We start from the raw sequence: 23,712 nt of genomic DNA, 5'->3' as shown, positions 1-23,712 counted from the left end.
CTAGGTAAGTTAAAAAAACTCTGTTTTTAATCTAGACAAAATTTTATTTATCTATTAACCACCCATTATTCTTCTAGAGCAACAGATGGTGTCGGATGTAAATATAATATGAAATTTCCTTTTCTTTCCACGTTAATTTCAATAAATGTCTAATAAGTAGCTGCTATATGCCAGGCATTAAACTAAGTTCAATAGTGTCTCCACTTTACAGAATTTATATTTTAGTTCAGAAGTCAGACACATAGACAAATAATGATGACGGAATAGACTAAGTACCATCATATAATTTCATGTACAAAGTGCCATGGGATCTTTATAGAAGGAGGCACATAACTTTAATATAAATTAAATTTTGAGGAGCCAGAAAGATCAGTTTGATCTTGATAAAATGAACCCCTAAAGTATATTCAACCCAAGTCAACAAATATTTCTCTCTGTAGCTTCTAAATATTTTTAGGATCCAAACAGAATTATTTTTCTTATGCTCTCCATTTTATTTTATTTTATTTTATTTTTTATTTTTTGTGGTACGCAGGCCTTTCACTGTTGTGGCCTCTCCCGTTGCGGAGCACAGGCTCCGGATGCGCAGGCTCAGCGGCCATGGTCCACGGCCCCAGCCGCTCCGCGGCATGTGGGATCCTCCGGGACCAGGGCACGAACCCGCGTCCCCTGCATTGGCAGGCGAACTCTCAACCACTGCGCCACCAGGGAAGCCCTCTCCATTTTATATGAGACAGAAAGACATTAAAAATTTTAATATAGTTTTCACAAGTGGTTTTTCCTGTCTGTTGTTTAAGATTGTCCTTCCAAAATGATAACTATTTGAAATTATAACTAAAGGCTTTGCTTATATTTTTGTTATGAAGGAGGATGTTTCTTACCCCAGATAAAATCCTGAACCTCAGTGAACTGCTAGTTGAAAAACAGTAGATTAGGACTTCCCTGGTGGCGCAGTGGTTAAGAATCTGCCTGCCAGTGTAGGGGACACGGGTTCGAGCCCTGGTCTGGGAAGATCCCACATGCCGCGGAGCAACTGAGCCCGTGTGCCACAACTACTGAGCCCGCGTGCCACAACTCTGAAGCCGGCGTACCCTAGAACCTGTGCTCCACAACAAGAGAAGCCATCACAATGAGCAGCCCGCACACCACAACAAAGAGCAGCCCCCGCTCGCCACAACTAGAGAAAGCCCGTGCACAGCAACAAAGACCCAATGCAGCCAAAAATATAAAGATTAAAAAAAAACCAGATTAGTTCTGGATAGTGGCTATAAAATAAAACATGCGTAGACCTTATTTTTTTTTCATAGACTTTAATCTTGAGGAAATTCAAATACATTATGGAAAAAATGGAAAGTTCAGTTGATGATAGGACATCTAATTTTATCATTTATAGATGCCTAATAGGTGAATTTTTGAGATATTTTATTTTATTAACAACATTCTTTAAGGAGTGTGTAGGCTGTGCTTAAACTCTGCCATGTATATGGCATTTAGCATGTTGCCTTGCGCATAGTAGGTGCTCAATCCATACATGTGAAATTAAATGTAAAATACTTGGCACCTTCTGATCTTTCCTCAAATGTTCATGTCTTTTAAAAGGCAAGACACCATGAGGTTACCTTGTGCTCCTCAACACAGTCAGATGTCCCTGTTCCAAGAGGACTTCCTAAAATGGGGCTAGACTATAGCTAAGCCTTCATCTCTGAAACAGCAATAATTCTCTGATTTGGCCTCTCTGACCATAGGTGGTCCTTTTCAGGAAAAAATCTAGGCCCCTGTAAAATATCCTTTAAGGATTTCTCCTTTTTCCAGGGATCATGAAAACCATGTCTATAGGATGAATTATTCTTTAACTTAAACAGGATTTTTCATTCTAGATTCTGAACCAGATTGAGGAACTGGAAAAGAAAGGTAGCTAATTTTAAAAAGTATATATATATAACATAAAATATATATGTATACATTTTACTCTTGTGGAACTCTTAGTTCTATCTATCTATTTACTTACCTATCATCTACCATCTACCTATTACAACTCCTCCATGGATAGTAGGATCTACTGTTATATCTTTTTTACATAAATGGGTATAGGCCATAGGAAACTAAGGCTCAGAGAAGTTAAATCACTTGACCAAGTCATGCAAAGCTAAAATTCAAGCATAGGGAGTTTGGCTCCAGGGTCTATGTCTTTAGTCACTTCTATATTCTGCCTTATTCATCATAGCCTGGGAGTAGAGAGAAAAGTCTATCTCCAGCATGACTAATTTTTTTCTCTGTATAGATTTAGAGAGATTTGTCCAAGTCTGTTGATATAGGAAAGAGTGAGCAGGGATGGAAACATTTGTTGTGCATCTACTATGAGCTGAGCAGTGTTAGGTACTTTTCATATAGAATTTTGTGGTGTCTTTATTATAATATATCAAGCTATTTAATATTATCTTAGTTTACTTATGAGAAAACTGAGGCTCAGAGTTTTTAAATAGCTTGCCAAGAACACATAGCTAGTATGGGACTAAGCCAGGATTTAAAAGTGGGACTGAGGATTCCCCACTATATGCCATGTGCTTTCTGCAAATGGGGTAGATAGGGAGATTTTACTTCCTATCACAGTCCTATGACTGGGGATGTAAACCAGGTCTTGCATCCTACCTTGATAAATATTGTCCTGAAGTGAGATTTGCTGTTTCCACATCCATGCAGTTCATCGTGCTGGGAATGAGAGCAAGTTCTGGCTGGATCATGGTGGCTGTGGCTACAGCTCTTGCAACCAGTTCCATGGCATCTTGTACATAGTACTCAAAGACAGACTGTGTTGTTTTTCCATGAGCAATGAGCCCTAAGGGCAGACCTTCTGTCCTCAGTTGCTCAACATTCTGGGAATCCCCCAGCACCCAATGAAGCTCAGGGGGTGCTACCCCAAACTGGGTGGTAATTTCGAAAATCCGCCGGATACTTTCCATGTCGCAGCCAAACATCACCATTGTGGGTGTACTGTTCTTAACGCTCTCAAGCTGGACCTGCAGGAAGCTCAAGAGGTCCTCAGTGGAGGAGAGGTTGATGGTGATGTTGATGATAGAGCCCAGGTGGAACTTGGAATTATTCTGGGTAAGGACGAGGAAGTCGGTGATGTTCCAGTCTTCCTGGCACAGCAACAAGCTAAAATTGTACCAGTTGTTCATGGTCAGGATTGAGACAGTGACATCAGCATCAGAACTTAATGAATTTTCTAAACTCAGTTGGAGGTGAAGGGGATTCTGTATTTAAAGATATGAAAAAGAAGAATTAGAAAGTAATGGCCAAAGATTATAATATAGGGTACTTTTGCTTTCTTATGAGGCTTCATCTTTTATTTTTCCCTATGATATTCAAGTGCCTCTGGGATAAAATTCCCATAATTTTGAAAGCTATGTTTCCTGTCTAATGGAATTGATTCCTTACAACTGATTTCCTTATAATTTTTGCTCAAAGTACCAGAGGGCAGATGATTCTTGGTGTAAATGTCAGGGGCGACACAACTATACATTTAGTCTTAAATTTTTATCAGGCTTGTCTACTTCCTACAGACAGTCTCCTTTAGGCATCCCATTTCTAACTATCCCTCTTCTTAACTCATTTGTTCAATTTTCCTGTCAGGTGAAATAATTTAAAGAAATTACTTTTGCTTTCCTTTAAAACTACTAGTAGAAAAATCTTAAAACAGTGCAGGTGCTTGTATTAAGTATGGTGTGGAAAAAGGATACATCATAGTTTCCCAAACTTCTAGCCCCTGAGGAAGGCACATTTAATATATGTAGTGCTATATTTGAATGTTTATGTTCCCCAAAATTCATATGTTGAAATCCTAATCCCCAATGTGATGGTATGAGGTGATGGGGCCTTTGGGAAGTAATTAGGTCATGAGGGCAGAACCCTCATGAATGAGATTAATGTCCGAGAGGCTCAAAAGAATTCCCGTACCCCTTCCACAATATGAGGACACAGTGAGAAGCTGGCTGTCTGCCACCATGCTGGGACCCTGATTTCGAACTTCTGGCCTCCAGAATTGTGAGAAATGAAATTCTGTTGTTTACAAGCTACCCAGTCTGTGTTACAGCAGCCTAAATACACTAATACATATGGAATAATTAACAATATACTTATAAAAATTAAATACATAGTCTAATATTGAAGGTTTGATTGCATTTCTGTATCTACTGAGACTGGATTCTTGCTGTGAAAGGTGAAATGTGTGCCATTTAAACACATTTATGTAAATTCCACCACAATTTCATCTACTTATAGAACTCACCAACTCAATGAAAGAAAAGTATCTTATTTGAAAAGTCACAAACTGTTAATCATATAGGTGAAGTGGAAATAGTCCTCTAATGAATGAATCTGTTAATTGTTCTGAGAGTAGACATTTGACGTATTTACCCTTTAACACTGACATCCTGAGGATGGTTAGCACAATGCTTTACACAAGGTAGTGTACAATAGACACAGTCCAAATTGACTAAATATGGTCCCATTTTGGAGCTATTAGACTATTGAACTATTTTTGAGAACTTGCCAAACATTCAGGTCAATAACATGAGGAGGGCTTTCTCAGTAAAATTTCATGCCCTTGTACAAAAGGAGAGAAGTGTGGCCTTCCTTTATCCACCAAAAAGTGTATAACAAGAAACAGAGTTTGAGGTGAACTTTGAATTCTTTGAAGCGTTAAAAGGATTCTTATGTGTAGAGTAAGGAGTGAGGATTCCAAAGGAATTTATGGGAGAAAAACTATTACCAAAGGCCATAAATGAGAGTAATCACAATGGTAAGTAGGAGGGAGTCTTAAAATTTATTTTGATAACTTTTGTCCTTCTAAATTAAGCTTTTGAGCAGGACTTGTAACGATAAAACCAGAGCTTTTGGAGGATCATCTGTGGGTAGCATTCAAAAGGGAGAGGGAAAGTAAGCCTTCTAGGATTTCGATTAGGTGCTAAGGGTTTAAGCTGGAAGCCAGTGTTGGTAATGATAGGAAGTGTGATTAAAAAAAAAGGTTTTTTTAAAATTAAAATTTAGTGACAAGGTCAGATGTAAGAAGCAAAAGGAGAAAGGTGTCAAAAAACCAGGAGGTAGGTAGTTCCTGTTTCTAGGCTTGGGATGCCATATAAGATAAAGGACCAGAAGCTTCATTTCCTCACTCTTACTACTGATGAATATAAATTGCTCCAGAGAGTTCTTTCTGTCCTCCTCTTTTAACTTTCTTCCTTTCCGTCTTCCTTTTTATATCCTCATGTGCCTTAACCCTCTTCCAGAATCAATGAGCAATGGAAGGCAAGCTATACATTTAGCTGGCAGGAACAAATTATTCCCAACTGTTTTCTTGGCCTCAGTTCCCTATTCTGTTGCCAGTTTTCTTTCTAAAACATAAATATGACCGTATCATTCTTCTGCACCATAACCTCTGAATCACCCATAGGACAAATTTCAAACTTCACCTCTAACACTCCAAACATGTACCCCAAGACAGGTCATAGTGGACAATTTATTTTTCCTGTGTCAGAGTGAGCATTTTCACATCTACACAAATTTGATACGCTGAATTCTCCACCTGTGAATGTACTTGCCTATATTCATATTCATCCTTCAGAACTCAACTCTTGCATGCAGATTTCCAGAAACTAGCTTACGTTCCACTTACTACTGTTTCTGCTGCTGAGCTTTTTTTCTCACAGTATTTTTGCCCTTTTGATTTCCTGCAGTGGTGAACTGGGTTTTTGTTTGACTGCCCCTCTGACTGTTGCCCAAGCAGAATGCATCGTCTCATGTCTGTTTCAGGGTGTCATTTTGTTCATCCCTCTATTACAGCACCCTTCATACCGTAAGTAGTTATTTGGTTAAGTGTTTATCTCTCACACTAGACTGGAAGCTCCTTTAGGATAAGGACCATATCTCAGTCATCTCTTCTAACACAGTTATTAGTTAACCAGAGATAGTATTTATCAACTGGAATTTTCTTTTGTCCATCCTGGGCTATGATCATAATCTTGTCACTGAAAGACTGAGAAGAAAACCATTTCCAGCAGAGCTGCACGACCCAATATTTTGCCCCCAGTGGGGACAAAGGCCCATCTATCCACTTCCTACAGAGAGATTCATTAAATCAGTATGTGAGGATCATGTTCTAATGGAGGCAGAGATGAAATTGTTCTCCTCTTGCTAAATAGGGAAGTAAAATTAGCTAATCACATTGAGCATTCAGCACCAGAGAGACAAATGCATTTGGCATGAGAGAGTGACAGAGGAGTAAAATGAAAGCCCCTCCCCGTGGATTATGTGATCCGTATAATCACACTCATCCCTACAAACAATTCTAGTAAGAAAGTCTAGATGTGGAAGTTAATCCTTACACGAATTTAAGGAACACAATTCTTCAAATAAATATTTATTAAATAATAGTTTAGAAACATCTAGTGATATTGTATTTATCTGGCAGCCTCAGAAGCAAAATCTCCTAATTTCTCTCCATATAATAATCAAGGGAAAGGTGCGTGTGCATGTGTGTGCATCACACACACACACAGATATGAAAACTTACAACAAAAAATTCAAGCCTAATAGTAAAACTTTCATCAAAATCTGGGACAAAAATTAAACAAGACCTATCAAATGAAACTGAGAATCAAAATCTGTGTCTGACAGATAGTTTGCTGTTTGCAGAAGAACAACCCATGGCCTGAAGGAAGGTATAAGTAAAAAAAAAAATTTCTACATTGTTTATCTCCTAAATCAGAGATCTAATAACAAAACAACTTGAGTCCAGAAGCCTCTCTCAACCATGCTAACAGTAAAAAGTGCTTCATAAGTGCATTCAATTTATATAAATTAAAATATACAGGCTCAGGAGGAGGTAGGGGGAGAGAAAAATGAAGTTAAGTAGTACTGATAATTCTAATTATCCTAAGTGAGTGTATTCTTTGTTACCTATGACTATTATATATAGGTATTATGTATTGTAATAAATACATGTTATTGCACACCGTTATATACACAAAATCATATATGCCAAATTAAATAGGTAATTTTAAAAAACTGAAGTATAGTTAATGTACAACATTATGTCAATTTCAGGTGTGCAACAGTGATTTGACATTCAAATATATTATGAAATGATCACCATAATAAGTCTGGTAACCGTCTGTCACCATTTAAAATTATTACAGTATTGACTACTATATTCCTTAAGCTGTCTAATACTTCCTCATAAGTTATTTATTTTATAACTGGTAGTTTGTATCTCTTAGTCTCTTTCACCTATTTCATCCAACCTCCGCCCCAACCTCTGGCAACCACCAGTTTGTTCTCTTTATCTATGTCTGTTTCTGCTTTGTTTTTGTTTGTTGATTCGTTTTGTTTTTTAGATTCCACACATAAGTGAAACCATGTGGTACTTGTCTTTCTCTGTCTGACTTACTTCACTTAGCGTAATACCCTCTAGACCCATCCATGTTGTCACAAGTGGCAAGATTTCATCCTTTTTTATGGCTGAGTAATATTCCAGTGTGTGTGTGTGTGTGTGTGTGTGTGTGTGTGTGTGTGTGTATGTGTATCACACATCTGCTTTATCCACTTATCTTTTGATGGACCCTTAGGTCGTTTCTATGTTTTCGCTAACTTAAGGAATTCTCTAATGTAATTTTCCTATACTTTGAATTGAGTCTTTATTTCTAAGCAAGATAACACACCACTCCACTCCATTGAGTTTTAGGGTTTTATTCCCATCATAATCTGCTTCTACATTATTTGGGGGCTGACATTCCCAAAAGTATGGGCCAGAAGTGTGGATGGGAAATGGCCATGTTGAAATGCACTCATGGAATGAAATCTCAACAAGTCAAGTGCAGAGCTGGAAGGAGAGAGGAGTTGCCAAGACAGCAGTGCAGTTGCCAGTGTCAGAGAATTGCAGAAGCGTCAGAGGTTTATTCAATTGTGTAAGGGAAGATTGCTTTAGCTGTTATGGAGCACAGTGGATTTACGACTAGTAAAAGATTAAAATTCCACAGAAACAAAAGCCAGGCAAGAAGGGTAAGAAAATTTGGAAAAGTAAAAAGATAGAGGGGCTGTGCCTTAAGAGATATTAGAACACAACAGAAAATGCAATTTTTATATAACCATAATAATTAAAACAGGTAAGTATTAACAAAAGGATTAACAGGTAAATAAATAGAACAGATGTTAATGCACATTAAGAAGTACATTGATTTAATATACTATATTAATATATTGAATACTATACACTGAAAATTATAAAGGAATATAGAAGAAACATATGAAGTTAGAAGTTGAGAAAATAGATTATTTGGGAAAATAAATATCATTTAAAGTCCTAGTTCTACCATATATTAAAAATAAATTCCACGCCATTTAAGAGTTAAAAGTACAATGTCAAATCATTAAAAGTTAGAGCAAATAGGTAAATGTGTCAGAAATCACAATGATAAAGAGAAATACATTAAACTAAGTATTACAATATGCTTTATTTCCAGCATTAAACACCTCTCATAAACAAACAAACAAAAAAATAAAGGAACATGAGAAACAAAAGAATATTTGCAACATATTTGACAGAGTTAATGGTCACAAAATGTAAAGAACATTTACTAATCAATCAGGAAATAGAACCCTTGACTGAACATTCATTCAATTAAGAAAATTAATTTTAAGCTCCTACTGTGAGCCATACTCTCTGTAAAAAATTTCCTGTTGTCTACACAGTGGGTGAGAGATGGACAATTTACAGATAAGTAGACAAATAAACACTTAATATAATTATAAATTATGGAAATTACTGTAAATGAAACTAATAGGGTGTAGCAAGACTAGGAAAGGGGAAAGAGTATCCCAGGAAAAGTGTAATAATTATGATCAGTAGGGTAGGTGGATGCATGTATTTGCACTGTATAAGCACTCTCTAACTGGGACTTTAGAAAAAATAAGGGATGTGTATAAAAATGATTAATCACTATATATAGAGGTAAACACAAATATTGATTTTTTTAAAAATACACATTTAACTAAAAATATAGTTTCATTTTGACCATCCATTCCTCTTTGACTAGGTACAATCTTCCTAGTCCCAGATAAATGGTTGGAGCCACTACCTGCTTCTACATTCCCTCTGCTTGATTCTTTTTTTAAAAGAATGTTATTTATTTATTTATTTATTTATTTATTTATTTATTTATTCTTGGCTGCGTTGGGTCTTCGTTGCTGCGCGCGGGCTTTCTCTAGTTGCGGTGAGGGGGGCTACTCTTCGTTACGGTGCACAGGCTTCTTATTGCGGTGGCTTCTCTTGTTGCGGAGTACAGGCTCTAGGTGCACAGGCTTCAGTAGTTGCAGCATGCAGGCTCAGTAGTTGTGGCTTGTGGGCCCTAGAGCGCAGGCTCAGTAGCTGTGGCGCAGGGGCTTAGTTGCTCCGCGGCACATGGGATCTTCCCTGACCAGGGCTCGAACCTGTGTCCCGTGCATTGGCAGGGGGATTCTTAAGCACTGCGCCACCAGGGAAGTCCCCAGGCCTCTATTATAGGCTGCGGATACAGAGACCGTGTGGTCAAGCTCTCACGGGCTAAACAGGGGCCTTGGGCCTGTGAGTCCTTATGGGTCAGAGCTAACCCCAGGAGGGGTCACAGTGAGCCAGGCAGGCTCCCAGGTTTGCACACGTCACGTGATTTAATCCTCACAGTGTAGGTGGACTTCTGGGAGCTGATGAAGCTTCCTTTTTGCCTGAGTGAATAGATTAACTTGTGAGAAATAGAATCCAAATTTGAAATAGCTTAAACAGCAGAAGAGAAGCTATTGGCTCATGGGATCCAAGGAGATGGTTGTATAGTCAAAGCCAGGGTGGCAGCGATGCTGCAGGTGCCACTCTGTGGAGGCTGTCAGGGCTCCCTGCAGCCCTCCTGCCCTGCCCTGTCTTCCTCTCCCATCCCCCACCATCACAGGCAGGCACCCCAGTGCATTTCATGTAGGGCTCGAACCCGTGTCCCCTACATTGGCAGGTGGGTTCTTAACCACTGCGCCACCAGGGAAGTCTCCTCTGCTTGATTCTTTACCCTCCCCTTTTGCAGTGTCGTCAATGTTCTTGCTCAAATCCTAAACTCTCCCTCTGGCTGGACCACTGTCTTCAGTCAGCTGAGCTTTTCTCTCCTTTTGAGGGACAGTAAGTATTGTGCTTAGGACTTAGTAGTCCTAGCAACCTATCCTTAGCTTCTGGCTCCATCATTTACAAGCCATGTGGCTTTCAACAAGTCACTCAGTGTCTCTGAGTCATAAATTTCTCATCTCTAAAACGAGGAAAATACTACCTCCTACCTTACAGGTTCATTTAGAGAATTAAATGTGAGAATGTGATAATGCATGGAAAGTAACTGGCCCAGAGTGAAGGCCCAGTAAGTAATAGTTGTTACAATTTCCTTAGAGTTAAGTCATTGTGTTGGACATGCCTGCTAAAGTGACTGCAATACAATTTTTTTCTTTGCTATTATTGCTCTTTTTCCTTTCTCCTTTCTATTTTCACCCAATGGTCCCTGCAATAAATATCTTTTACAAATACCAATTATACCATCTCCTTAGCAGGAAAAGAGCAACTCCATCTCAGGATGGGAGCCGCTATTTATTTGGAAGACATCATATTCACAGCAGAGCACACCCCCCCATAAAAAATCCCCAAAGCAAAAAACTTCTTTCTTTGGTAACTAGCTCCAGTGTGACATCACGAGTTAAGGAATTTTGGGCGCCAGTTGCTGGAGATCCCCCATCAATCTTTGTTCTTCCCAAGAGCACAGATTCAGCTATTTTGGGGATCAGTAAAAGTTTCAAAAACAGGATTCATTGCAGCAACGAGCTTGTCAGATGCTTTGAGATATTCCCTGACAGACGTAAAGAGGTAATGAGGTTGGGTTTGCTTTAAGAGAGGAGAAAAGATGAAATTCTCTCAGCTCTTTCCTGGGCAAGCAAACCCATTTAGTTTTGACTTCTAGGCCAAAACTCAGAAAGCTCAAGTGAGCATAATATTTCCACTACTTTTAATGGAGATGAAATTCCCTTCTATTCCTACGTCTGCTGATTGCTAAAGGTATTCAAGGGGCTCAGAACCGCTTCCTACACTGCTATCGCTTCTCCTCAGCCAAGGAGGCTGCAGGTTTGCTGTTTCTCATTACCGCACAGCTCATTTGACCTATATTATATAGAAGTCTTTTTCTTTCTGAAAATTAAAGCTTATTCCTTTAGAAGCCCAGGCTTTTAAATAAATTAACTGTTTTTGCGGTTGCATTAGGGATTCAGGCAAACATAAGGCATAGTCCCTGCCCAGAAATTGTAATCTAATAATAATAATAATACAGATGAAAAGCTAATACCTACCAATGGCCCTAGTGCTTTTTGCATATTGTCTTATTTTATCCTCACAATGACCTCATGAGGTGATTACGATGATTAGCCTCCTTTAACAGATGACAAAAATGAGGCTCAGAAAGAGTGAGTAATTTCCCCAAGGTTGCACAGCTACTGAGAAATAGAGCCTGGGTCCAAAATCCAAGTTTGTAAGACTTGAAAGCCTGTGCTTTGGGCTAATACTCTATACTGCTCCCTCCACTTGGTAAGAATAAAATGTGCATTAGAGTCTTGACATTTGTAGATTTAAAATTTATAGCTCCAGTTATTTGCAAGTAATCCTAAAAGCCCATGGAATCAAGTCCCTTTTAAGATGTGTCATGGTATGGGTTAGAATGACATGCCCTGTGCGGCTGGCACACAGGAGCCAGTGAGGGAAGCCAAGCCTGCTGCTCAGCATGCACACGGCTTCTCAGCCGTTTTCTTCCCTCATCCTCCCATTTGTAGGAACTCTTGTGAAACAAGACTTGTGTTTCTTCAATAATGACAATTTAACAAAGAAAGCCAGTGGTATAATTAATGACATCAGTTTTGTGTTTGGTAAAATAAGAAAGTTTGGAGAAGGTCACTTAAGTTTTTCATTTAGATTCTACTGAACTTCATGGACGAAACTATAATCTACAGTGGTGTTTGACTGTTATGTATGGGAGTGTCAACAAAGATCTTAGGATATATCCCTCAGGATTTTTGAGTGATATATGAAGCAATGTAAGAGTAGTAGAATACAATGAATGCTTCAGAAGGCAGGATTATGGATACATGGTACAGTTGGCATAATCCTGCCAATCATGCTGGGTGTGGTCTATTTCACTGCAGCAGTTTGAGGAAAGCTAGTCTTCCCTCCTGGAAATAGAGCAGACACCAGTAGACTGGCTCAGTTTTAGGAGGAAGTGTTGGTACAAATACACTGTTTTCAACAACAACTGGCTGATGGATTCATCCAACAAAGCAAGTGTTGAAAGGCTATTATATGTCAGGCCATGGGTACAGAGATGCATGTCTTCAGGCAGAGGAATGAGCAGACACATGCATGCAGTAGGTACTATTTGAACCAACTCAATCCTTTTTCAACTTAGGCCAATTTCCAGAAAGAGAAGTCAGGGGCATAGCAGGTCAGCTTGTGGCAATCACTCAAGCTTCCTGTGCTGGGCTTTTGATCACGTATTTTTTCCCATTCTAGATCCATCTAATTATTGATACTCAACTCTTTCATCTGTGTTCCACCCACTTCTACCTTTTGTTGTGGATGGTTATACTTTGTTTCTCTCACCTGACCTTTGGTAATCTTGAAAGCCTTTAGCTGCCACTCACTCTCTGAGTTCTGTCCTCTCAGCCCATGCATACAAGATATACCCTGCCCAGGTACAATTTCTTGGGCTTAAAACTGTCACCAGTATACTTGGGGAGGGGGAGGACTTTGTTTAGAAGGATGTGGCTACAGAAGGTATGTAGTCATATGGTGCTCAAGAGAGCAGTCAGTACAGGCAAAATGGACCAGTGTAGGAAAAGGTGAACCAGGGACAGGGAGTCACTGAAAATGTGGCCCTTTGACATCAGGAAAGACTAGTAGCAGGCAACAAGGTCCAAAACCTTGGTTTGGGGTTCAGTAGGTCGCTGCAATTCCCCGGGGAGCCCAGAGGCGAGAACACTTTGGCTCTTTTTGGAGTAACTCAGATCTTTGTTTGAATTATGGCTCTGCCATTTACCAGTTCTGTGTGATAGACTTTATGAAAATCATTTAGGCTCGTGGAGCTTCATTGCACTTTTCTGTGCAATGAAAATGATACCACCTACCTTGCAAAGTTTGTAAGTATTAAATAACATAATATATATAAAGCATCAGCACACAGTAAACAGTAAGCGGTAGCTTATAATAATGATTCTGTTGCTGATGAGGTTAGGAATATTATACTAAGAGAACTGAAGTATAAGGGCTAGCCTGGTGGTACATTCAGTTTATTTAATGAATAGTTGAGTATCTGTTTTGTGCCAGTCATTGGGTACTGACTGGGACTACAGTAGCAAATAAGGCCAAAGTTGTCTTTTCTTTTATGGACTTTAAAGTCTAGAGGGTACTATTATCAGCACCAAGACACAAACTGAGGATTAATTTAGACATAAAGCAACAGACCAGTGACAAGAAATAGGGCCCAAAGTTTGAGCCAGACTAAAAGGAATGGTGATTTGGTTTTTCAGTTTTAGATTATGAGGCAAATATCTTCACACCCTTCTTTCCTGAATTTCAGACAAGCCCTGGGTACTGGGGCAAGACCAAGTTTACAGGTGAAGGTCATGGATGACATGGAAGGGAGGAGGAGGCTAGAAGAAAGCAGGATCTGACAATTAAGGAGGTGTCCTCACATGCCCGACATGTAGTAAGTATCTGGTAAATGTTAGCCTTATTATTATCATTGGTGTTGTTAACAAAATTAGCCCACTTACTTGGGCTGGAACAATTGATCCTTCCCTCATGACTCAGAGCATTCTGATGTCAGCACCAGTCACTGTACCTGACTGCGGGACCACGATGTGCTCAGGGGCCATGGAGCCAGCTGCTTTCCATGTTGACTGAACTAAGTAGGGCTGAGCTTATGGAAATGCTGGAGCTCTTGAGCCTCTCTCGAAAGTATATTTTTTCTCTTTCCTGCCATGGCATAGGGTTACCTACTATCCCCTTTTGTTTTGTCAGTTTTCCAACTTGCATCAATTCCTTGCAGCCTCTTTTTAATATACTTTGAGCTAGAAAGAGTATAACTCACATGTCACTATTTTATCTCAAATAAGAGTAAAATACATCAAGACCATCTTATAAGCAAATATTAAGGAGGCTGTGGACTGGATTTGATATCAGGACTGTTCTGGGGAACTTGACTTCCACTTCTTTAACTGTGACAAGAGAACAATAATAGTCAACCAACTACCTCAGGACAGTGTGGAGACCACATGATGATATGCATGTGAAAGTGATTTATGAAGTAGAAAGCACTGTTACAATAGGGGACACGATGCATTTGCATGTCTGTTTTCTGGACAGTAGGGGGTTGGCAGGATCAATAAGCTGGATAGAGGTAAAGGAGGTATTTCTAGAGTAGAATATTCAAGTTAGATATAATTTTCAAATTCTATGCCAACTTTTTGATCTTCATATTACAGAGGATAACATTATTTGTTACACTTCAAAAACTTTTGGAATAAAGATGTTGGTTTAAGACTGATTTTAATTCCTATTTCCACGCTCAGGTTTTTGTCAAATTAAGTAGTATTTGAGCGAACCTCCACATTTACATGTATCAGCAGGGCAGATGATTTATAAGATAATTAAAATTTATTGAAGTATTCAAACTATTGTTATAGACACTCTCTCGGTGACAAACTGCAGCATATTTTCTTATAATGGGAACTGTTGAAATGTGCACCAGATAAACTGTCTAGCATGCAAGTTAAATTTCCTATGGAAATTTGATTATTTTATGTCAATGCAGCTTGAAACTATTATTATGAGATGGCTTATGTCACATGCTAATTTGCTTTATTATACTAAGAATGAAAAGTCAGCTAAATGTTGATTATTTCTATTAACTGATACCACAGGTGACATAAACTTTCTCGATTCTGTAAGCCATTTTAAAAATTGATACAAGTACATGTTTTGTACATTTAAACAATGGTTCAACTAATTGTGATGTAACATGGCTTTTGTATATTCTGGTTTAGCATTCCAGATTAATTTTTATAGTATCATAAAATTTATAAAATCAATTTAGTCGCATAATGGCTTCTTATTTCATTTGAAAATTTTGAAAAATTAGATGGACTCACATTCATTGCTTGCTACCTGACATTGACCAGTTTAATACTAGAAATAGTATTAACATGACCTTAAATAGTATCTAAGTAAATTTCCATCTTACCACCTTATTTCAAAACTTGTGATCTATTCATTATGATTAAGCTTTGCTGCAATACATTTTATTTCACTTGCATTAATAGGCACACATTAGCATAGTTAATTCTTTGTACCTTTCAAATCCCGGTTCAAAGTAAGAATGCATTAGAAATACTGAATTTAGTTTCAAAGTCTCTGGTCACAGAGGCAGTACTTTCTCATGAATTAGAGAAAGTAGAATTAGAGCCTTCAAACTCTTAAAGCTTCTATAAGCAGTTCTGGTGACTTCAGGTCCAGAATGATGAATCCTGAATGAACAGACCTATGTTCATTCAGGATGGTCTATGTGAGCATTGTCACTTATTACGAAATGAAAAATGAACTATTTGGTTAATTTTCAAACTTGAGATTTGGATTGCATCTGGCCCTGTTGTGAACTCACTTGTCACATCATTGCCTGTATCCATTCAAGCCCAGTGATAATCAGATAAGGCAGAAATATTAAGTTTGAAGGTCCACCAAAAGCTAATTAGTGCACTTATGATTTTATCATTTAGTTTATAAGGGACCTTAAAGCTCACTTAATTCAAACTCCTGTACACTTTACAGAATGCCATGTATTAAGGTGCAAGATTGAGTTAAAGGTCTTTCTCGTTCTATTTGGAAAGTTGATAATTTGTTTAATTGAGGTAGTCTGTCTTCCTTACAGTCTTTTGTGAATATGACTAAATTTTTAATATTTATGAATATATCTACTTGTGTTTAATTTTATTTTAAAGGAAAGATTCAGGCTCAGCCCAAACTTGCACACTCTAATATCTCTCTGCAGTCCTTAAACCACAAATAATTGCTCTTTATAAAAGAGGTATAAAGAGTGTACTGATTTATGAATTCACTAATTTTTCTTCTCCACTGTGACAAACATATACAATCACATCATGTCTTGAAAGGGAAATATTAATCGCTAACATATCTAGTGCTAAAAAGAATTAAATCAAATAAAATGGATTTTCTGGGTTTCCATCCAACTTACTCTATGAACTCTGGAATGATCTCTTTCTGGAATTACTTACTGTCCATATATATTCATTCTGTTAGCATTATTTAGCCTCTATTGGCATTATTATTTTTTTTAAACTCTTGCATATCACACCAAAGGCCTTTAGGCTTTAAAATGAGAAGAACCACCAAAGATCATCATTATGTTTTCTAAGTCAGTCCAGGGAACATAGACCCACTAAGAGATCAGGGACCTTGAGAGGTCTTTACTGTTTCCAGAATAAAAGAGAATTGATAACACAGCCTTTGTAACCCAGTCCAGCATCTCAAAGTGCTAAATTCACAATGTTGATGATTTTCTCTCTCCCTCTGCCTGTGTCCTGGGTGATCCTGGAGAGTCCTGATATCTTATTTCTTGCCTCCCTTTCCAGATTATGCAAGATCCATCAGAGCTGACTGTTACATCTCTGTTTTCTAGCCGTCATCCTTATCTCCTTTGAAGCACAACAGGGGTGGTACTGTTTATTCAATTGTCTAAATATATCTTAGTTTCCTTTGATCTTGGAAGCCACTTCAAAAACCTTGGAATTCCCAGCTCTCTTGCCTCTACATCCATGGATCATTTTCTCTGCCCAGAACACTCTTTACCTCTCTTTTTGCATCACTAACTCCCAGTCATCTTTCAGGGCTGTGCTCAGGTTCCTTTTCTCTGGTTAAACATTGTTACTTGCTTCACCCTCAAGTTGTATTACTTGCCTGTCTTTTATCTGCAGTCCCACCATATTTTGTACATTTGCCTCTCATTTATTACATGGCATAATCATTAGTTTACTCATCTCTCTCCTTACCTGGAATATTTGGGGGCTAGAGATGTTCCCTCATATAGTGAAATCCTGAGTTACATTGCCCAGAAAATAAGAGACTCACAGAGAAGTGTTGGTTGAATGAATAAATGGTGATATGTAAGTTTAGATTTAGAGGAGAAGTCTGACCTTTAGCTGAGATGTGTGTCTATTTTTTATGTCATTTTCCTTCCTGTTTGACTAATATGGTGTCTCTCTAGAGCCAAGAATGATTATTATCTGCTTTCCCATAAAATCCTATCCTTCCAGAAGACACAAATCTTCTCTGATGTCAATCAGAAAAGTGGCACCTGAATGCCAAGAGGATTGACAGAATTGCTCAAATGCATATTCGCCCCAGGCACTGTTTAGAAATACAAGTGAAGCATGATATGCTCAAACTCAGTGTGTCAGTCATTTTCTTTACACTAAAGACGGTTGTGGAGAAATATTTATTGTGCTTTATAAATTATTCATTATTGAATTTGTTTAAATGCTCAACAGTGATGCATTTAAAACATGATTCAATATTCAAAAGTATCAATACTGAGGCAACCTTTCAGTTACCTGTTATCTAGAGTGAGGTACCATTATAGAACTGGAGAACTGACTTTGAAATCTCTGTGACCAACCTACAGTGGGATTCTAACAAAGTAACTGGAAATGACAATAAATAAAAACTATGTTAAGGGAAAGAAGAGGACAAAGGAAGATGACAGAAGTCTTATCAGTATTTTAAACCTTAAAATAACACACCTATTATTACTACGAATGACAAAGTATCTTGGAGTTTGCATAAAAGAGAAAGTAATTAAGCTTCTACTTGAGTTCAGAGACACAACTTGGCTTGGAGGATGGGAGAGGGGAACATGGACACCTGAACTACAGTATGAACTCTCCCCTCTCCTCGCCCTGCGTTAGTCTACTTTGCCACTTACTGTAGATGGTGGAAGTATGAAGATGCTTACTCTTCCTCAAGAAAATAAAGTGCAGATTGTTATGAGTTGAAATAAGGTGGGTCCAGAACTGGTACCTGTAGTGTCTGGCAATTTTCTTTTTTTTTTTTTTAATTTATTTTTGGCTGTGTGGGGTCTTCGTTGCTGCCTGCAGGCTTTCCCTAGTTGCGGCAAGTGGGGGCTTGCCGTTGTAGTGTGCGGGCTTCTCATTGCGGTGGCTTCTCTTGCTGCGGAGCACGGGCTCTAGGCACGTGGGCTTCAGTAGTTGTGGCACACGGGCTTCAGTATTTGTGGCTTGCGGGCTCTAGAGTGCAGGCTCAGTAGTTGTGGCGCACAGGCTTAGTTTCTCTGCGGCATGTGGGATCTTCCCAGACCAGGGCTCGAACCCATGTCCCCTGCATTGGCAGGCAGATTCTCAACCACTGCGCCACCAGGGAAGTCCTGGCAATTTTCAATTAGAGAAATGATGGGGAATTTTTTCTTTCTTCTCTCTCACCTCCCTGATGACCTTGTTCTGGAATTTGCTTCAGCAGTTTCTCTCTCTCCCCTGGGATCTCCCATAAGCTTACAATTATCCTCAATATTATCCACTTTCCTACTCCAGCTACTATTCTAGCTATTACTTCTTTTCTGCAGCACAAATCTGAAGATGTATCAATACTTAAAATTACTTATTCCTCATTTTTCATTTTTCTCACCTAATCAGGCTTTTGAATTCACCACCACAACTTTGAAGCAGACAATGACCAAATACTACTGAAGTGAAAGGATGATTTTCATTGTACAGGTGACTCACCTCTAAATACCATACAACACAGTTTTTCACTCCCTCTTGAGACACTTCATTCTCTAGGCTTCTCAATTCCATAGATGGGCCTTGTTTTCTTCTTACCTCACCAGTTTATCAGTCTATCATTTTTCTAAATTTGATGCCCCTGGCTCTGTCCTTGCCTCCTGTTTTCTTACCTACGCTACAGCCTACTAAGTTTAAGTACCATGTATACCCTTTATTCTCTAACCTGGACCTTGTGTATTTGACTGCCTTCTTGATATCTCTTTTTGGATTCCTGTTAGGCATCTGAAACCTAACAAGTCCAAAGAGATTCATTGTGTTCTTTCCTCTTACCCCCACTCCACCCCTGCCAAATCCACTTCCTTGCAAGCCCTCCCCAAGTACCATCAACCACATTGACTGCTCCGACCAAAAACTAACAGGTCTTCATATCCCTCATTAATCCGTCAGTAAGTCTCATTCACTCCAAAATATATCTCAAATTCAATCACCTTCATCATCTCACTGTTTCTTTTTTTTTTTTTTTTAAGATATCTGCACTCCCATTTTTTTTTAAAAAAAAAACCACATTTATTTATTTATTTATTTTTGGCTGTGTTGGGTCTTTGTTGCTATGTGCGGGCTTTCTCTAGTTGAAGAGAGCGGGGGCTACTCTTCATTGTGGTGCATGGGCTACTCTTTATTGTGGTGCATAGGCTTCTCATTGCAGTAGCTTCTCTTGTTGCGGAGCACGGGCTCTAGGGTGGGCAGGCTTCAGTAGTTGTGGCACACAGGCTCAGTAGTTGTGGCTCACGGGCTCTAGAGCACAGGCTCAATAGTTGTGGCGCACGGGTTTAGTTGCTCCACAGCACGTGGGATCCTCCCGGACCAGGGCTCAAACCCGTGTCCCCTGCATTGGCAGGCAGATTCTTAACCACTGCGCCACCAGGGCAGTCCCCATTTCACGGTTTCTAGAACACGCCTCCCTCCCCTCTGTCACCTATGCTATGTGACAGCCTCCTCATTTAGTCTCCCTGCCTCTACCACTGCTGGTCCAGCAATCAGTTCTATACATAGCAGGCAAAATGATCTTTTAAAAAAATCTAAAATCTAAAATCATTCCTTTGCTTAAAACACTTTAATAATTTCCCACTGCAACTAAAGCAAAATGTAAGCTCTTTACCCAGTGCCCTAAATGATCTGGCTCTGCCTATTTCTCTAAATTCCCCACTCCACCTGTGTGGTCTCAAAGCCCTTATACTCAAACCTTGTATTTGGTGTTCCTTCTTATTTTATGCAAAGTGGGAATACTGTTCCCCCATATGGCTGATTCTTTCTCAACATTGAGGCCTCAGCTCAAATTTCTGGGCTTTCTATCTAACATGAGCAGCCTCCCCACTGCATCACCCTCCTGTCATTTACTTCACAGAACATGATTTTATCTTCTTCAATAACAGAAATTATTGGGACTTCCCTGGTGGCATAGTGGTTAAGAATCAGCCTGCCAGTTTAGGGGACACAGGTTCCATCTCTGGTCTGGGAAGATCCCACATGCCGTGGAGTAACTAAGCCCATGCGCCACAACTACTGAGCCCGCCTGCCACAACTGCTGAAGTCCGCGTGCCTAGAGCCTGTGCTCCGCAACAAGAGAAGCCATTGCAATGAGAAGCCTGTGCACCACAACGAAGAGCAGACCCCGCTGGAAGCAACTAGAGAAAGCCTGCATGCAGCAACGAAGACCCAATGCAGCTAAAAATAAATAAATATTTAAATTTATTTTAAAAACAAATTAAAACTGAACTTTCTACCAAAAACTTCAAAAGCTCATTTTTTGAGCAATAAGGCATACCCTAGAAGTTGTCCCAGTAGAATAATTTTGGGGCAGTTGATCTATAGAAATCTGTCTTCTTTGCTACCTGTCTCCATCCACGCCTCCATGGTGCTCCCTTTGCCTTTATTTCTCCCTCTGTCTCTGTCTTGATCTTAGTCTCTATCTTGGTCTCTTAATTTCTTTGTCTAAACATTTGTCTCCTTTGTGGCCCTATCTTGTTTAAACACAAGCAAAGGGCTTCCTTTAAAAGGAACATAATAATGGCAAGTGACTGTGTTTACTGAACATTAGAAACTATTATCATATTCAAACAGCCTGCTGTTTTTTGGCTATTGTCTTTGAAAGATGGATATTTTAGCTATTATTTAAAAACCTCATTATGGCACAGCTCTTTACTGCAAAATTGGCTATCTGTGGATCAAATCATGTTTCCTTAAATATTCTCATACGGTATTTCTCGACAGAATAGGGTTAGTCCATTCAATAAATTAATGTAATGTTACAGAGAGTCTCAATTTAATTCTTTGGTGTCTGAAGTCATATTCACTTTCAGAGTAACTCATGTTTTTAGGCAATATACTTTAAGTATATTTTTATTTGTTGAAAATATTTGTTGAATTGCTACCATATGGCAGGCACTGTAATACATATTGGAAGCGTGATGGGAATGTACAAAACAGACAAGTCATCTGTCTCTATGGAGCTCAGAGTCTTAAGGGGGAGGTGGATATTAATAAAATAATACATTAATAAAATAAAAAATAATAGTAGGTAACAGTTATTGGATGAATGTTTACTATGTGCCAGTCAGTGTTTTAAGTGTCTTACAACTATTAACTCATTTAATCTTTACAACAATTCTATGATGTAGGAACTACTAACATGCCCATTTTATAGAGGAAGAAACTAAGATCACATATCTGGTAAGAAACCAAGATGGAATTCACAATCAGTCTCTAGAAGCCATACTTTTAATCACTACATTTTCCTGCCTGGAGAGACTTGCTGAAAAAAAAAATGAAAGGCAAGAATCATTCCAAGTAAATTCATAATTATAATGATAAGTTCTATGAACCTAAAGTGAACAGTATAAAGAGAGTACAGTCCAGAGTGACCTAGTCTAGGGAATCAGGGAAGATTTTCTTAGGGAAGAGAGGGGGAGGGTTTAATTAATTTACATTTCATTCCCTCCAGCCCTATTCTGCCCTACCTGATACTACAAGAATCTTCTTTTCAAAGGAATTGAGAAGCTCCTCACTGACAATTTGGTAGTTAATTCATTCTCTGACCTTTCCACTTCCTGCAATATAATCAATCTTGGCTGCTGCTTAACACAGTGCAAAGTCAGAACAAATGAATATAGGTCAGATACACGTAAAAACACCCTGCGTGGCAATGGGGTCTGTCTCAGGATGAATGTGGCACCTTCAGTAATAACCCTAACAAGTGAACAATATTAACCTCAATTCTTTTGTGACCCATTCTAGCCACTTGTAGATAAAGCTATAATCTGGAGAGGAATTATTTAAGAGCATCATAATCAGATTATGCAATTAAGGTCCTGGAAGGACTGACACTATTGCACTTAATTTATGACACTATAGTAAATCATTTCAGCGAAATGACGCCTCTCCTTTTTTTTTTTTTTTTTTTTTTTTTTTGTGGTACGCGGGCCTCTCACTGCTGTGGCCTCTCCCGTTGTGGAGCACAGGCTCTGGACGCGCAGGCTCAGCGGCCATGGCTCACGGGCGCGGCATGTGGGATCTTCCCGGACCGGGGCATGAACCCGTGTCCCCTGCATCGGCAGGCGGACTCTCAACCACTGCGCCACCAGGGAAGCCCGCGCCTCTCCTTTTAACACAGGTCATTAGGAAAACAGTCCTCACCGTCCATGTGACAGAGCACTAGAATGTGCTGCCAGAGGAGGTCATCGTAGGTTCTTTTTAAGCAACAGCTCATTTAATTCCCACATAGGCCAGAATGCTTCAATTTGTTCGTTGGGTACAGTTTCATTCTTCACCCCAGCACTTATCTAAAAATGTAGAACGTTGCACACAAGGGAGACCAAGAGAAAGAATGAAGATGAATGTGTTGCCAAATGACAAAGTTTTATAGTCTCTCAAATCCAAGAGGATTGATCTCTTTATTTTTTTCACTTGCAGATGAAACTTACGGATTTCAGAAAAGAAGTCACAGACGTGTAATGAGGTGGTGAGACTAAATCAGCAAATGAGAAGCAGGAAACATCCCAACAGCAATTCAACAGCCGCTGAAATTTGCAAAATATGCCAGTATCTCCCAAGAGAGCAAACAATCATGATGTTGAAATGTCAACTGTGGAAATAGTATGTTAAAAATGCAGTGCAAAATTTCCCAGCAGTATATTTTGTCTTATGAAGTGTAGCCTTATGCACAATAGTCCATAAGTAGCCCCAGGGTTGTAGCTACATCAGCAGAAATCTCTTTACTTCTCTGTCCATGGTAATCACTAGTGAATGCAACTGGGGACACACTGGCTAGCTTAATTTATTATCACCTGTTAATTGTCTATGTCTAATAAGGTTAAACGATGAAATTCAAACCCAAATCCTGTATCACCCATTTGACTGCTCTTCTTGAAGGCTAGTTTACTGTCTGATCCTGCATATCTTTGGCACAGTCAAGAAAGGCCTCCCGGTGATGCTTTCCTCATGTCTTTTAAAATATCCCAGATGGGCAGCTCCTCAGAAATAAGAAATGGATATAGATGGGAGTCATATTACTTAAAAAAGTAAACAAATTATTAATGCACTTATCTTTCTAGTTTAAGCAAACACTGCTTTTGTTTTGATTTAGCTTTTTACAATTGCTCCCAGTACTAATAGAGACATTTCTAACACTACACAATATGCCTACAGTTTTCAGGTAATATCAAGGCAATTGTTTTCATTCTTAACTGTGGCATCCTAAGAATTTGGGATTAGCGGACAGTGAATTTTGACTTCCTTCTTAGAATGTTAGGGTAA

General features: G+C 39.0%; 1 protein-coding gene across 1 annotated transcript in view; it reads right to left on the bottom strand.

The window, feature by feature from the left end:
• GRIN3A (glutamate ionotropic receptor NMDA type subunit 3A) overlaps positions 1–23,712 on the bottom strand; it is a 147,547-nt gene that overhangs the window by 98,813 nt on the left and 25,022 nt on the right. The window contains exon 2 of the mRNA XM_024126448.3: positions 2,650–3,254. Coding sequence (XP_023982216.1) covers positions 2,650–3,254 — 605 coding nt within the window. The remainder of the gene's footprint in view (positions 1–2,649; positions 3,255–23,712) is intronic.

Source organism: Physeter macrocephalus, chromosome 9 (genome assembly GCF_002837175.3).
Source record: "Physeter macrocephalus isolate SW-GA chromosome 9, ASM283717v5, whole genome shotgun sequence".
In the NCBI taxonomy this organism is placed as follows: Eukaryota; Metazoa; Chordata; class Mammalia; order Artiodactyla; family Physeteridae; genus Physeter; species Physeter macrocephalus.
The sequence above is the reverse complement of the archived record's forward strand: the minus strand, read 5'-3'. Positions and strand labels throughout refer to the sequence as shown.